The sequence below is a fragment of the Cuculus canorus genome, chromosome 12, assembly GCF_017976375.1.
Source record: "Cuculus canorus isolate bCucCan1 chromosome 12, bCucCan1.pri, whole genome shotgun sequence".
Lineage (NCBI taxonomy): Eukaryota > Metazoa > Chordata > Aves > Cuculiformes > Cuculidae > Cuculus > Cuculus canorus.
Window position 1 is genome coordinate 1,031,319 of NC_071412.1, and position 15,297 is coordinate 1,046,615.

At 41.3% G+C, this 15,297-nt stretch overlaps 1 protein-coding gene across 4 annotated transcripts in view; it reads right to left on the reverse strand.

Moving 5' to 3' along the window:
- Window positions 1-6,985: 6,985 nt before the first annotated feature.
- The window catches only part of MINDY2 (MINDY lysine 48 deubiquitinase 2), a 35,089-nt gene continuing 26,777 nt past the window's right edge, over window positions 6,986-15,297 (reverse strand). Inside the window, exons 7-10 of one of the 4 annotated variants that reach the window (XR_008451951.1) lie at window positions 14,622-14,795; window positions 12,600-12,773; window positions 7,915-10,553; window positions 6,986-7,152 (exon numbers count right to left, since the gene is read on the reverse strand). Coding sequence is in view for 2 of the 4 variants with exons in the window: in XM_009557660.2 (XP_009555955.2) it covers window positions 10,434-10,553; window positions 12,600-12,773; window positions 14,622-14,795 (468 nt within the window). In the remaining 2 variants the exon portion in view is untranslated. Of the gene's footprint in view, window positions 10,554-12,599; window positions 12,774-14,621; window positions 14,796-15,297 lie in introns of all 4 variants that reach the window. The other 3 variants (XR_008451950.1, XM_054078205.1, XM_009557660.2) reach the window with 3 other exon arrangements.

Here is a 15,297-nt window from a genome sequence, read left to right on the forward strand (position 1 = left end):
AATAACCTCCGTTTTGAAGGTTGTCCAGGCTATTATCTCTGCTTTTTAATTTGTAGAGAAATAAGATTGTTCTTTCATTACTGGGTATTATGTAACCTATTTTTGCAGAAGGTACTGTTACATTGAGTGCATTTATGTGTATTCTTGCAAATGTATTCTTTTGAAATAAACCTTCATATTCTGTATAGCTTCTAGTAAGTCTTTGGAACTTAGTCCTCGGGGAAGGGAGACAGAATTCAATAGACCTGTTGGTGTAGGAAATTAAACCACAGGGCCGTTAGCGCTTCCAACTAAAACTTCTTTAGTCTCCTTCACCATTACTGAATTGAAAATCTAGAAGCACCTTTGCTAGCACAAGAAAGAAACTATAGAAACGCTCTCGGTAGGCCTAAAGAAATAATTTTAACCGTTTTGCTCTTTACATCTAGCAAAGCTCTGGGAGAACAGTGAGGATTGCGGAGGCAGCCGCATTTAAACTAGGCGGCCACAAAGGAGCATTGCTTATAGTGGTTGGGGAATCCTATCTGTAGTCACAGCTGCCTGCAGAGCTGTGCTTGCGAGTGAGAAGGTGGGGTCTTCCTGAAGCTTTAGATTTTGTTTAACATTGACTGCCCTCTGTTAGGTGTTTCTGGACCAGGCCTGGTCAGAAATATTAGGTAGGCAGTCCACGCCACAGCCATCGCCTGGTCAGCAGCAGTACAGAGTTACAACTCAATGGAGATATAAATGTATATAGTACAGGTATAGAACACTTGACTCGCTGTTGCTCAGTAAGTAAAAAAGAAAAGGCAAAATGTACTCCACTCCACCACTTTACCCAGCTGGACGGGGTCCAGAAATGAGCAGAGGATCTTGCTAACCGAACCCAAGAGCTTGGGAAGTAGTGCTTGAATAAAAGCTGGTAGGTTTTACCTGTCCTGATTGTCTTTTTGAGAAAGATCCAAGTTACAAATTTTAAGGCAAGAGCCAGTAGGAACGTGTGGATAGTGCACATGGATCTTTGCTGCCCTCGGTTACGCTGTGAAGTACCTGCAGAGTCCTCAGGAATTAAGTGGCAAAAAAATGAGTTAATTTAAGTTGGTGTTGAGGATGTAGGAAAGAGGAGAGAAACCTGTAACAGGATTTTCTATAATTAATTTATCTCGGTTAATATTCTCAACTGACAAATGTTTAGGATTAAACAAAATAACCCTCCTGTAGTGGCAGCATCAGGATGATTATCTTGATGCATTTAAGACATCTCTGTTGTTCAATCCTTACAAGAAAAATCTGTGTAGTTCCATTTGCTGAGGTTTTTGTGCAGGAGTTTCCGAAGGTACAAGTTAACGCTCTGCATTTCTAAAAGTCCATGGCTGCCTGTGCTTCGTAGGTGGTACCAAACCTACCAGATAAATGTTTGCTGTAGGATTAATGTGTCCTGGTTCAGGGAGCAAATGGGAAATAGGGAAGTTTATAGCCTTAAAAGACACAGCTACAGCGAGGTAAAGAATAAAGCTTGAGATGTGACTTTATCTTGCCTGTTTCAAACAGGTAGAGATGCGCATTCCAACTGTTAAAGGTATAAATAACATTCCCTTACTTTTGCTTAATGAAATGAAAATAGGATTGTGCAGCTGTAGATATTTCACTTAAAACACTGAAACAAACAAGGATGTTGTGGAAAGAAAAACCTGACTGAGAACAAATTGCCCAAACCTTTGAATTCATAGAATACCAAGCTGGCCAGCAGCCTGTCCTTTTTGTTTTCAGAGTGAGAGTTCCTTTTTTATTAGGACTTTACTCAACCTTTCTCAGTGGCTAAGAACTTAAATGAAATGTTTACTCCAATTTATTTACATATAATGAATTTCAGAAGACTTAACCAAAATAAATCTCAGTCGAGTAAAGACCTTGAACAGGGGAGAGGCTGAGCCCTGGAGTCACCTTTAAAAAGATACAGAATTAAAAGTTTCCCCTGTTGTGGTGCACAAACAAAAAGGGGCCCTAAGACACAGCCTTGGCCTTCTCTGGAAATGAAAGCTTTCAAAGTTATTTTAACAGTTTACAACGAGACTGTTATTGCCTTCATAGTCTTTAAAAACACACAAATACGATATAAACAATTAAGGCTTTTTAAAATGCAAAATCTTCAGCAGTTGATCTTGAAGCTGCCGTTACAGTGTTGGCAAACGGTGTAACACGAGGGTTTCAATCCCCTACGCTGGTCCCAGCGATGGCGCAGGGCTGAAGGGGATTGTCTTGTGCATTTTTAAACCACATTTAAAACCTTAACTCCTCTCTCAGGGACAAGTTTTTCCCTCCCTTATAAGAAAGTAGCCAGAAGGTACTGACTTTTTATGTAGGAACTAAAGATGGCGAGTAGCAACAGAGTGAGAGGTTCTGTCTGTGGGACGGGACAGGGAACCTGACACTTTCTATAGCCTTAAGTATAGGTTGAGCCTGAAAAGATGCAAAGAGTGGTAAACAGTGATGCTACACTGTAAGAATATAGGGGGAAACCATTCACAAGGACATTGTTTGTCCAATACAATCTAATAGTGACCTGGGGGGAGCATGCACTGCTTTTGTTTTGTGAGTACAAACTGTATCAAAACCGGAACCCTGTGGCCGCACCAGAATCATGTGATCCCATCACGTTCTTTAACAGAGTTAAAGATTTCAAGAGTTCATGAAATACAGGGGAGGGAGCCCTTGCTACCAGACTCGCCTCTAGAAATCATTGCACCTACGCTCACTTTTTCACTGGGTTCTCAAGTTATTTTTGCCTGCCAGCCTCAAAGAGTAAGCTTGTAGGAGATCCAGAAACGCAGGCAGCCTGCTGGAAACAGAGCATACGAAATACAAGTGGAATTATTGCAACTATTCATGATAAAAATGCAAATGTTTAATTAAAAGTAGGTTAAAAATTCACAAGCAGGTTCGTTGGCTCACTGTGTCTGTGCGCAGTGCTCTTGAAGAGCAGCAGCTGCTCTGCTGCTCCGAGCAAAAAGGTTTTATGGCCACAGCAATTCGTTTTTCCTCCAGTCAGTGCAATTCAGTCGTGCAGTCCGTGGGGGCTGCGCCTGGCCAAGCCCCATATGGCTGCGTACGTGCCTCGCACAGAACCCAGTTTCAATTTTTCATTCTATAGGATTTCATTCAAACTTAACTGTAAACAAACCGAGTAAGGAATAAAACCAGGTCCTGGCAGACTCCAGTTAACCTGCGGTAACACAAGCCCTAAAATTAAGTGACCAGTTGATGCCCTGACAAGAAAATAATGGAGAGAAAAAGTTCCACTGAAAATAAGCATGAAATGCTGAGCGGGTAACACGTGATAAAGCCAGCAAAGCTGAAGACACAGTTAAATTCAAAACTGAGCTTGTTTTTTGCCTTAAAAATACACAAGATAATCCAACGCCAGGTTTCCTCTTAAGGTAGAAAAAGCATAGATTAAACTTCCCTGTTTGGTCTGAGATCTTCCAGAAGAACAGTGCTGGGCACCACCTGCCTTTAGCTGGAGCTTCCAAAAGTTAGAAATAGAGGCTTTGATTTCAGCTGTTTCTCCCAGCTCTGCTGGCAAAGCCAAGCCACGTTGGTAATTAACTATTAGAGAAGTTAATACATTATTAAACAAGCTCGTGTAAGTCTCCTCTGCACTGCCACGATCCTTCAGAGCTGGACTGGAAAGGCTTTACTAATAAAAAGGGTGAGGACAAGCATTCCGTATCGCAGGGCTGCTCCGGAGGCTCCAAAGGATCCCAAGACACTCTCAGCCAACACCGACAACTGCGACCGTGAGATGGCCCTGAACCGTCTGCTATGGCAGCTCCCAAGAGACCATTGTGATTTTCTTGTATGATTTTCTTCAGAAGTAATTATTTTCCTAATACTTAGTACTCCTTCCAGTGAAATTCCTACAGCGCAGTCTTTGCGCTGAATTTTACATGGCGACTGCAGCAGGGGCAGCCGAGTACAACGTTCTCTTACGAAAGGGAGTGTTAAGGTGGTGGAGGATTTTAACAATATTCTATTTCATAGAGGCTTCCCCCAAGGCAAACATCGTGTCAAATCATCACAGTCCTTCAGAAACCTGTATGTATTCTTGAGAAAGACAAGACCACACAGAACAGTTGAAGGAAGTTTCAGAGCCTGCAAGGAAAGCGGTCATCAGATTGTCTGGATTTCTTTCACTAAATAAGTGACTTTATAGCACGGGTAGAAATAATCAGAGTAGCTTTAGTTCATCCGGCACAGAACATGGACAAGATGAACCTGGAATCCCTGTGTGACACAAAGGAGTCCATCTCCTCATGTCCCCAGCATTACACTTGTTGGTGTGAGCTAAGAGGTGGCACAGTTACATGGAGTTAAACCACGCTGCATCTTCAGGAGCTGCACGGATTCCCAATAAAGGACTTGGGGCACCAGATCACGGTGAAAAACACCCGCCTGCTCTGTAGTCAGTGAGCTGCAGCGGGTAACAGCACTAATATTTTCAAACATCTGAGTTCACAATTTCCATTACATTTTTTGAACTCCCCATTGCCAAAAAGAACATTTTGGCAGCGGGAGAAAGCTTTCGAGTCGTTCTTTAACTGTTCTACAGCCCCTGTGTTTCAAAGCATCAGAGGCTGTAAGTGCAAATACCGATTCTGTCAGTGCTGTTGCTGTGTCTGAAGGCAGAAATCTTGCTCTCTGCGAGTGCTCGGTGGCATTTATGAGATCACAAGCATAAACCCCTCAGCTTCACAGCCTGGACCTAATCAGCAAGCCTTAACAAAAAACATTCAAGGCAAATGTTAATGAATAGATACGTCTGGTTCATAGAAAGGAGAAAAACTGTCTGTCTTCCTGTTTTATTTTGGAGTTTCCCAAAGCAAGAGGGGACGAGAGCCAAGGATGTACGTGTTACTCAGCTGAGTTAAGTTTACTCACACACTGGTGTTTCTTCTCATTGCAATGTGACCCTTTCCTCAGCACATGCCCGTGCAGCAGAACAAAATGGGAGGCTTCACACTAAAATAAGTTATCTCCGTTTTTTCTGAAACACAGAAAAAATAGAAAAATGCCGAACTAAAATTTTCCAGACTGCTCAGTGTGATCTTCACTCTGAAAAATCACAGCTGAAGTCTTAGCTCAAAAGGTCTGTGTGAGTTCTACTGCTGGCTTCGACAAGAGAAGAGAACACTAACTTTGGGCTGAGACAGATTTGGCATCGCGTTGCCACATCCAGCTCCGAGCTGGAGAATCTAAATTTGTATGAGCTAAAGGCATCATCTCAAGAGTCTGGCAGATCACGTCCCGTGTTGATGAGCTTCACAATAGGTCTCATTTAAGCTAAGTGAGACCTAAACTGAAATTAAGAAACACGAACAGGCCATTCAGGACATTAAAGGAAAATAAAAGTTCAATGAGTTTGTGTCCCTGTTCCCCCTAGGATGCGCGGACATTAGGGGTTAGGGTTTAACTCTCAGATTCCGCTCACTTTTGGCCCCAGTGGGACCATTGGCCACACGAGGCACAACTCGACTGGTGGTGAAAGCACTTGCAGTGCCTCGTCTCGTGTTTCATCACTCTTGGAGAAACAGATGCCTTTATTTTCATTGTATTCCTACAATAAACTATTTTATCAGCACACTACTTACACTAAGCCGGCAAACTTCGCAGTTCATTTGAGTTTTGAAACTCTCTGATTTGTTCCCTGTGGGTTCCCTAAACCCAACAACATTTATGTTGAATATTTTTCTATGCTGTCCAGTCAAGGTGACACCTTGACTTCTGATGATAATTAAAGTTCTTGACCTCAAGAAACCAAGGAACAGCTGATTTCAACACGCGAAGAAAGTAATCTTACAAACCAGAACGGGAACTGTAAAGGCAATAAAGGACTTTCAGAGTTCCACAAACTCCCTAAGGCCAACGCCCCAGGGAAAGAGAGCCCATAGTGATGACGGAGCCGACAAAACCAATACTGAACAGCAGACAAGTGACATCTAATGCAAAACATTTTGAGGTATTAGCGGGTCAGAATTAGCTAGTGTTGGCCTAGAAGCATTGTGAGAGTGAATAATAGCGCATACAGGGAGAGACGCTGCCAACCCACTACAAAATAAGCATCCTGGTACATAGCTGGGTGAGATTTGGCCACTGTGTGCAGTGCTACAGTTCTTCATGTCCAAAACAATAGCAGAATTAAGGGCAAGTCTCCAAGCAATCTCAAGACGGGGCACAGGGACTTCTACATTCCAGCCTGTCTTTCATCCTCAGCACTTTCCTGCAGCCCCTCCCCATCAGAGCAGATGACACTTGAGCTTTCCTACCAGACAACTGTAAGAACAAGCTGTGAACAAGATGGTGCACGGAAACACTATATGGACATCATCATCAAACAGACTTGTGTCAAGGATTTTGTCTGTAAAAGCATCATTCATCTTGCCAAACCTCCCCACTCAAAACGCTGCCAGTCCACTGCGAGTTGAAAAGAACTGCACTGGCTACGAGATAAAATGTGTCTGATTTAAAAGTTCTTGCGTGTGACATTTGCTATGAAGGGTCTATAGGAATGTTCTTCAGCATCTGAATTTTCTTGTTGTCCTAACATGAAAAAACGGGTGCAATATAATGCTCACAGAACTAAGGCTCATCCGTTTTGCTTTTCTTCGATAAGCCTTTTAATGAGAAAACTACTTAATTAAACTTGCATTTCCCAAGTCACCTGCTGTTAGAGGTTACAACCTTAAAAATCTACTTTCTATAAAATAAATGCAGTTCTTAATCCCATACGTTGGATGTAAGGATGTGCTTTGCATCTACTTCAGCCAGTGACTCCGATAAACACGCCCACGGCAAGGAAGCCGATCTAAGCAACGAGCTTGTGGTTATAGATCTACTGTAGCAGATAAAAGGTTGAAAAGCACTTCAGCTTCACTTTTACTTGAGTATTTCCTGCTGAATACACTGGAAGATTAAATTTCAAGCACTCAAATTGCCTTATATTACATACTTGATTTTTTTTTTCCAAGAACTTGTGTGAACAAGTCTGGAGAAACATCTGACAAAGTGAGATCTCAAAGGAGCGCTGGGAGGCTGGTGGGCAATCCAGGGCCAGTGCACACAAGCGAGCATACGCTTCACTTCTAGCTCGTGTGGCTGCGATCCACAAGAAGAGCTCTGTAAAGACAATATGAACACAAACTTTATTAGATTAGCTCGACGGGTGGCTACAAAAGGTATTTTGACGTGTTTAAGTGTATTTTCAGTAATGCTGGTTTCATCCTCCGGTGTTACAATCTACCTTGGATCCGCTTTGTTGGGTCTCGGAGTCCACCAGTGTCTGTTCGAGCACGTACAAAGTGCCTTTTAGAAAACTTATCGCTATGGCGGTGCTGTTTTTTGCTAATTTTAAGAACACTTGTATTTACCTGTTTCATTTCACAACTACAATGCAACAACAAAAGAAATCTATGATTCTTTTTTCTGTGGTAGCTTTTATCTAGTGGAAAACAAGCTCTACTCTACTTTTCTGGACGCTTTCATATCTATTACGGAGGTATTTGGAGAAGGTTCCTGCTAAATTGTATAAACAGATTAACGGTATAAATGTGTCACCAGAACATAAGCTTCGAAGAGGCAAATGGAGGAAATAGCCCAAAGTAGACATCATCTTTCTGGGTACTCCATTAATACTCTGTAATATTGTTTTCCACGCTCTCTATTACTGATAAAAGCAATTCAGTTCAGCTTTTTGACAATCAGACGCTGTCATTAATACCCGCTGTGCCGGTTGCTTTTGGAATGGTTTGTCACAGGAGGGTATAAATCAAGGTTCACGCTGTGTTTCGTTTGGGGACTGACAAGCTCGTCTGCTTACAACTTCTGCCACTAACAAGCTCAACCCGTGCAGGAACACCCTCGGTTGCAGGAATTCTTTACCTGTTTTCCAAAACTTCAAGACCTGTAAAGAAAAAAAGGATATTAACAGAAAACTGCTTTAATAGCACACCTGCCACCTGATCTAAACCGAAACCCTCTACTCGTTTTATTGAAAGAGAATTATCTGGGAGTTCAGACTTTGTGATGAGCATCGACATTTAACTCTTCTTCCTTTGTGACCACATGACAATATTATAACTGCGGAATGTCAGGGTTCAGGCACATCTGTCCGAAACTGGGAATATTACACAAATTCTTCTAATATGAGCAAGTATCTTCGGCAAAAAAAGATACATTTAGGAGTCACAATGCCTGCTCCCGAACTGTTTGTTCAAAAAGGCATTTGAAGTGGCAATACTGTCACTGAAAATAATAAGATAACAACCACTTAGTTTGACATATTTATTTTTCAAGGTCAATAAATAAATGTAAATACACAAACTTGGAAAAAATCTTAGTAACAGAATGTTTTTAAACAACATTCTGGCTTAAAGTCTTTGTTATTGACACTACTGGAATATTTTCTGATCTGCTTAAAGTAGGTACGTCATTATATTGGCGATCCTCCATCACATTAGTTTGGTTGAAGAAGTTAGGCTGCTGCAAAGGAAAAAAGATGTCAACCTTTGCTTTGACACAGAAAGTTATCTGAACTGCATACATTAAGGATTAAAATTACTTTTCTGGGCATAACTTTTCTAGAGAATAGAGCCATTTTAAAATTTACACTTCTTGTATTAGAGACCTCCCAGCCTTCGTTACTTCTTTATAATAAAAGTGAAATCGTAACAAAAGTGGAAAAACACAGAAGAGAAAAAGGCATGGAAGAAAAAAGTGATACAAACTGGCCCTTTAGTTAACTAAGACATTCTTCCTGTACCCATCTCATTGTCATTCTGAGTTTGCAAGAGATTTTGGCGATGACCGGTTCCCACCACTGCAGCAAGTCTGCGTGAAAGAAATTGGAAGCAGCTTTTTCCCAGTGGACTCGTGATTAAACCCCCTCTGTCTTTATACTTCCTCTCAATACCAGAAACAAGGAATGCCTTTCCACCTGGCTGCTTTAGCTTTGCCCACCTATCGAACACTAACACGCTTACCCAGGCTTAGGGCAGGAATAGGTAACTTGGCCAGGAGAAGCAGCCTGTTCAGAAGTAGCTACAAATTACTAAATAGAAATTTTTTATCAAAAAGTTTCGGCAAGGTGATTGTTATTGACCTAATGGGAGTGGAGGAAGATCTGTGGTTCCCTCAAAATTCAGCAAGAATTCTGTTTCTGTGTTCTATAAATACTACAAGACGCGACGTGTTTATTTGGTTCCCATAAATTAGAAAAATCTGGTTTCCAAAAATTCTAAATTAGTGATTTAAAAAACAAAATATTACATCTGACCACCTTTCCAAACGATCTCAGAGAGCAGCCTAGCTCCTCTCTCCCCCTTCCCAAGTGTGCTTTTTAAGGATACGTGATTTACAAAACAAACAAAAACGTGTGTTTTTAACTACAGTACACTTGCTTAAATACACAAGTGGACACGTTAACGTCGTGTTAAAGTTCAAGGTACTTCTGGAAAAAAGGCAGATAGTTAGTTATTTTAACTCTCATTCTTACATAAAATAATGATTATTATAGACCTTAGTTTCCTCTCGCAATTCACCTATCATATGGAGAGGTCAATAAATAAGAACTTATCTGGTCCAGTTTACCTACAAGAGAAAAAATACTAAAAGAAAAAGGAGTTACCTATAAAATTACTTTTTTAACCCTGATAACATCTGAGTTGCCATACCCAGTTTGTAATGGCAAGAAAAGCAAACAATATTCATCTTGCTTATTAATAAATGCCCCATTTTCGGTGCCAACTTTTTGTACGATGTCTATTGAGTCACATATTCTTGGGGCAAGAAAGCTGGCCAGGAGGCGCAACGCTAGCAGTAAGACAGTATAAATCTGGGTTCAAAAAACCAAACAGACCAGATCCAGAAGCAAAGAATCCTGGACACATTGCGGAGGCAGTGCCCAGCTGTTATTTGGGCTCTTGTGTCATTAAGACTATACCCAGCCTAAGATAATTTCATACCATGTAAGTAACACAGAATTCTGTTGTGCTAGTGTAGAGACTTCAGGAAAAAAAGTCTTACACAAAACAAATTACCTCCTTTGTTTAGAGTAGAAGATAAAATAGCTTACTAACTGATGTAATGGGTAATGGATGTCACTATGACACAAAACTTGCCATGATTTGTGTGTTCAGCTACAAGGTGCAGTATTTCTTATGACTAACTCAAAGCACAGCCGCATCCAACTGTGATTTGGGATTCCATCTTGAGCAGCACGCACTATGACTTTGAAGAAAGTCTGTATGATTGTTACAAAGTCACCCATCCTCTCTTGAAACGTGAACAAAATCCATGGGGTAATCAGGCACAGGCGGCATGTAACAGGTTTGTCTTCCTTCTCACTCCTTGTTTTTGCTTCTGAGGACATGCGCTTGGCTCCAGACTAAATCCATTTTCTATTACAAGAGAACACAGCTATTCTTCTCTTTTTCTTTCTCTTTCTCGCGAGGCTCTTTACGTTTGCGCTCATTGCTCCCAGATTGTCTTCCACTTGCTGGAGAAGCAGCACCTTGCACCTGCTTATGGAGAGAAAATAAAATCATGAGTAAAACAAACATGGTCGTAGGCGCAATCTGAACTACTGCTCTGTTTGAAGGGGCTACAGAAAGGCTGGGGAGAGACTGTTTACAAAGGCATAGAGCGATAGGATGAGGGGGAACAGCTTTCAACTGGAGGGGTATGGATTTAGAGTAGACATAAGGAGGAAACTCCTCACTGTGAGAGTGGTGAGGCCCTGGCCCAGGCTGCCCAGGGAAGCTGTGGCTGCCCCATCCCTGGAGGGGTTCAAGGCCAGGTTGGATGGGGTTTTGAGCCCCCTGATCCAGTGGGAGGTGTCCCTGCTCATGGCAGGGTGTGGAACTGGATGATATTTTAAGGGCCCTTCTGACCCAAACTATTCTATGATTCTATGTTCAAGTACACAAACAAAAGTTTAAGTGTTATGCAAGCAGAAGGATTCAGGCAGGATATTTTGGTACAAATACTCCAGAACTGCCACAAAACTTCTCATTTCTCAAACCAAAAGTCAGCTGAAAATATATTTCAAGTCCTCTGTGTTCCTATCACGTCCACATATTCAGATCAGTTGTTTCATTAACAGAATTTGGCTTCAAGCCTCTTCTGTGCTTCCGTACTACTGTACTGGAATTTCTGTCTAGTTTCTTTTATGAGAACATAATCCAAATTTCAGAAGTTGCAGAGTGAAAATGTTGGGTGTGACAGCTAGATATAGCAAAACAGCTTTTTGTGACTAGAAACTAGTGAAGAACTTGGCAAGGGGAGTGGTATAAAAAGGCAACGTTGTGTTAATTCATCATCTATTCCAGCTGTTATCCACTCACAGCTGCAAATAAGCATGCTGTTCTGTCCTGCTAAGCACCTTCTTCACTTTTCTACATCTTTCTGCAGGTAGCAGTACTGAATCTCTGTCTTAGAAGCAGCTACTGCTGATTCCATTAAAGCAATAAGCAGTGGAAATAATGTAACTTTTGTCTAAATTCTTGTTTGGTGCCTAACAAACACATCCATTAATGACTCTGAACTGTTTCAGGCCATCAAAGGTTTAGCCTTCATACATATTTTTTATATATCTGAAAATAGAAGCAGTTTTAAAAGTCTTCAGTGGTTAAGAACTCCCTGAACCCAGAACACCAAGTTAAATATTGCCTCTTGCACACAAGATTTGGTTATATGGCAATTTTGTGTATACATGTACATGAATCATGTTTTCCAAGCATTCTAAATGGAAATGCTTATGGGGATGGGACAGAAAAGTGTACTGGGAGAAAATGTTTACTAATTTGAAACAGGACTGAATACAGTCATGGACTGAAACAGCTAAAAAAGCAGCAAACTTCTGTAAGACAAAACAAAGACTTTGACTACTATGAAAAAGCTCTTATTTGAATGCTATTTTGCAAGTAATGTAAAATATTAGCTAATAAAATCTTTGTAACCTTATGTATAAACTGATGCCATCATTCCAGCTAAAATAGTATGAATAATTTAGAAGGTTAGAACCATATAATCATAGCATGTCCCGAGTTGGAAAGGACCCAACAAGAATCATAGACACCAACCCCTGTCCCTGCACAGGACAATCCCAACATTCACACCCTGTGTTCTGAGGGTGTTGGCCAAATGCTTCTGCAATATCATCAGGCTTGGTGCTGTGACTGCTTCCCTGGAGAGCTGTTCCAGTGCTCCACCACACTCTGTCTGTGGGAAGAACCTCTTCCTGATTTCCAACCTAACCCTCCCCGGCGCATCATCGTGCCGTTCCCTCTGCTTCTACCATTGATCACCAGAGAGATCAACACCCGCTCCCGCTCCTCCTCCTTCCTCTGTGAGGAAGCTGCAGCAACTGCCATATCTGCATGCACATGCAAACAATGATAACATTTCTTATGGTTCCTATACTAATCTCCTCACTTTCTATACAGAATGGAAACAGCAGTCTTTCAGTCCAAAACATGCACAAACCAGATGTGTCTGTATAACTATAACTATTAACTTAATCCTCTCTTAGAAGTCATGATCATATTCTGTGACATTGCCTTTCTTACCTGGACCTGAGCAGCTGCTTGTTCTTGTTCCTGATAGTACTGAGAAGCTCTCCTGTCCTCCTCTTCCTGGAGCTTCTTCGCTAGTTCTAGATCACTGATGCCTTCTGGGATCTGTTCCCAGTTGATCTCTTGATTTTGCTGCTCTTGTTGTAGAGACAATGCCATCAGATAATCCTAAACAGTAAACTTGATATTAATGCTCTTTCACATAAAAAAGAATCCAAGTCATATCAAGTGAATTTTTCAGTACGTCCAGCTCCGCAGTACCTTCCCTTTTCCCCCGGCCTCATCTTTAACTACATTTACCCTCATGGAAAACAGTAATTTTTTTCAGAACTTGTTCACAACCCGAATGGCAGAAACGCTGATAACAGCTACTTTACATTTCTCCTTCCCCAGTGCCCCATCACAGCACATAAAACACAAAAGCTCATAAAAAAAATAATTACTTCCAGGTTTAAGTCCCATTACCTGGCAGCAGCAAAAGACAGACAGTGCCGGCTCATACCAATACTAGGTAGATTTTGAAGCTGTCTCTTTGTAATTGACTATTGTTAATTAACACACAGATTTATGCATGATAGAGTATCTGTCCCCACTCTACTGAACACTGTCAAGAGTTCATCAGTAAGGAACACTGAGCTCCTACGCGGGTAAGAAAAAAATCAAAAGGTAGTTTTGGCTATATCCAAACAGACAGCAACTCAGGATGCGACTAGCCCTGTTATCTCTGCCAGATTCTTTACAAGAGAGATACAGTGCTTGGAATTTATTAAAAAACATCTGTTTATTCATGTTTTGCTATCATTTAAAAAAAAATTAATGGTGATGATTATAAAGATGAACTTATTTTGCTTTTTCAGAATGTAAGATTTTCAAGGACCCTGGTGGTGCTATGTGCTTAAGCTTTAGCTGGTGCAAATACGTCCTGTCTCAGACAAGACTTCCGGAAAGTATTACATATAGCTAAGCATAACAAATAACCACTATCAGACAAACTTCTATGGTTTTTGTCCTACATTCAGCAAAGCGGGCATCAGAAGGCAAAGTTCAGTTATGACAATATTAATGAGCTGAAATGAATCTGCTCCAGGGGGAGAAGCTTCGCAGTGCTGTTTCTGTTTCCGTATACAAGGCAGATGTGACATTTCACCTCAATAAGTTCCTTGCAGGAGTGGATTCCAAGAGATTAAAATCTGATTTTCCAACTCTTCATGGTTGGTCTTACTCCTTTCTCCCTTATAGTCATGCTAGTACTTCAAAGAAGCAATTCTGAAAACCCCAATATTTAAAGAATTTTGTGTAGTCACATATATGCATCAGTACACAGAATCATAGAATAGTTTGGGTTGGAAGGGACCTTAAAGATCGTCCAGTTCCAACCCCCCTGCCATGAGCAGAGACATCACCCACTGGATCGGAAGGCTCAGGGCCCATCCAATCTGGCCTTGAACACCTCCAGGGATGGGGCAGCCACAACTTCCCTGGGCAACCTGGGCCAGGGCCTTACCATCCCCATAGTGAAGAAATCCTTCCTTAGGTCCATTCTAATCTGCCCCTCTCCAGTTTATCTCCATTGCCTCTTGTCCTGTCACCACAAGCCTTTGTAAACAGCCCCTCCCCAGCTTTCTTGTAGCCCCTTCAGATACTGGAAGCTGCTCTAAGGTCTCCTCGGAGCCTTCTCCAGGCTGAAGAAGCCCAACTCTCAGCCTGTCCTCCTATCATCCTTGCCCTCAGATCATCCTTGTAGTCTCCTCTGGACTCGTTCCAACAGCTCCATATCCTTCTTATGCTGGGGATTAACTGGACACAATACTTCAAATGGGGTCTGACAAGAGAGGAACAGAGGGGCAGAATCCCCTCCCTCCCCTGCTGGCCACGCTGCTTTTGATGCAGCCCAGGATACGTACATATGTACACATCTATGTGAGAATACGTATGTATTGCTCAAAACAAGTAGTAATTATTACATGTAGTCACAAGCAACCAGAAAACTACAACAGAAAAGCACAAATCCAGTACTTGATCTATCTGATCCTGCTGCCCTCTGTAGACAGTTTCGGGGTCTGATGGAGGCCGTAGGTGGAATTCAGAATCACAGAAATTTCCATCACCATCCACGTTGTGTAAGCTCTCCCAGACAACTTTCTCTTCCGTAAGAAAGCCCTGGTCTGTCACCAGCAGGTAAAGCTGACCCTATGCAGAAGCAAAAAGAAAACCTCTAAAACTAAAAGAAATGATTTTTTACAATTGCATTAGCTGATAATTTTTGCTAATTAAACAGTCACATTCCAGTAAAACATGAATTTAGATTTTTGTAACAAGTTTATAATTTAAATGAATACAGCACTGGAACACCAGATACTGGTATTAATTGGTAAATTAACGGTCACACTAATTTCTGTAGTCCAACTTGTAATTTTTCATTCAAGTCCATATTGCCTAAAAATTAAAATGAAACATTAATATATGCCTTGATAACTCCTTGCAAACACACCCAGGTTGTAATAGCTCAAGACCTGCAATGTAAATTTTAAATCCTAGGACAAATCACATTAAATTCTGAAGGCAAGATCTGGAGACAAAAGTGATCTTTCCAAATAATCCAAGAGGCATTACCTTAAAATGACTGCATCCCAGATTTCACGTTTTATATTGGGTTTCGATAGAATTTGGCATTAATTTCAATTGAAAAAAA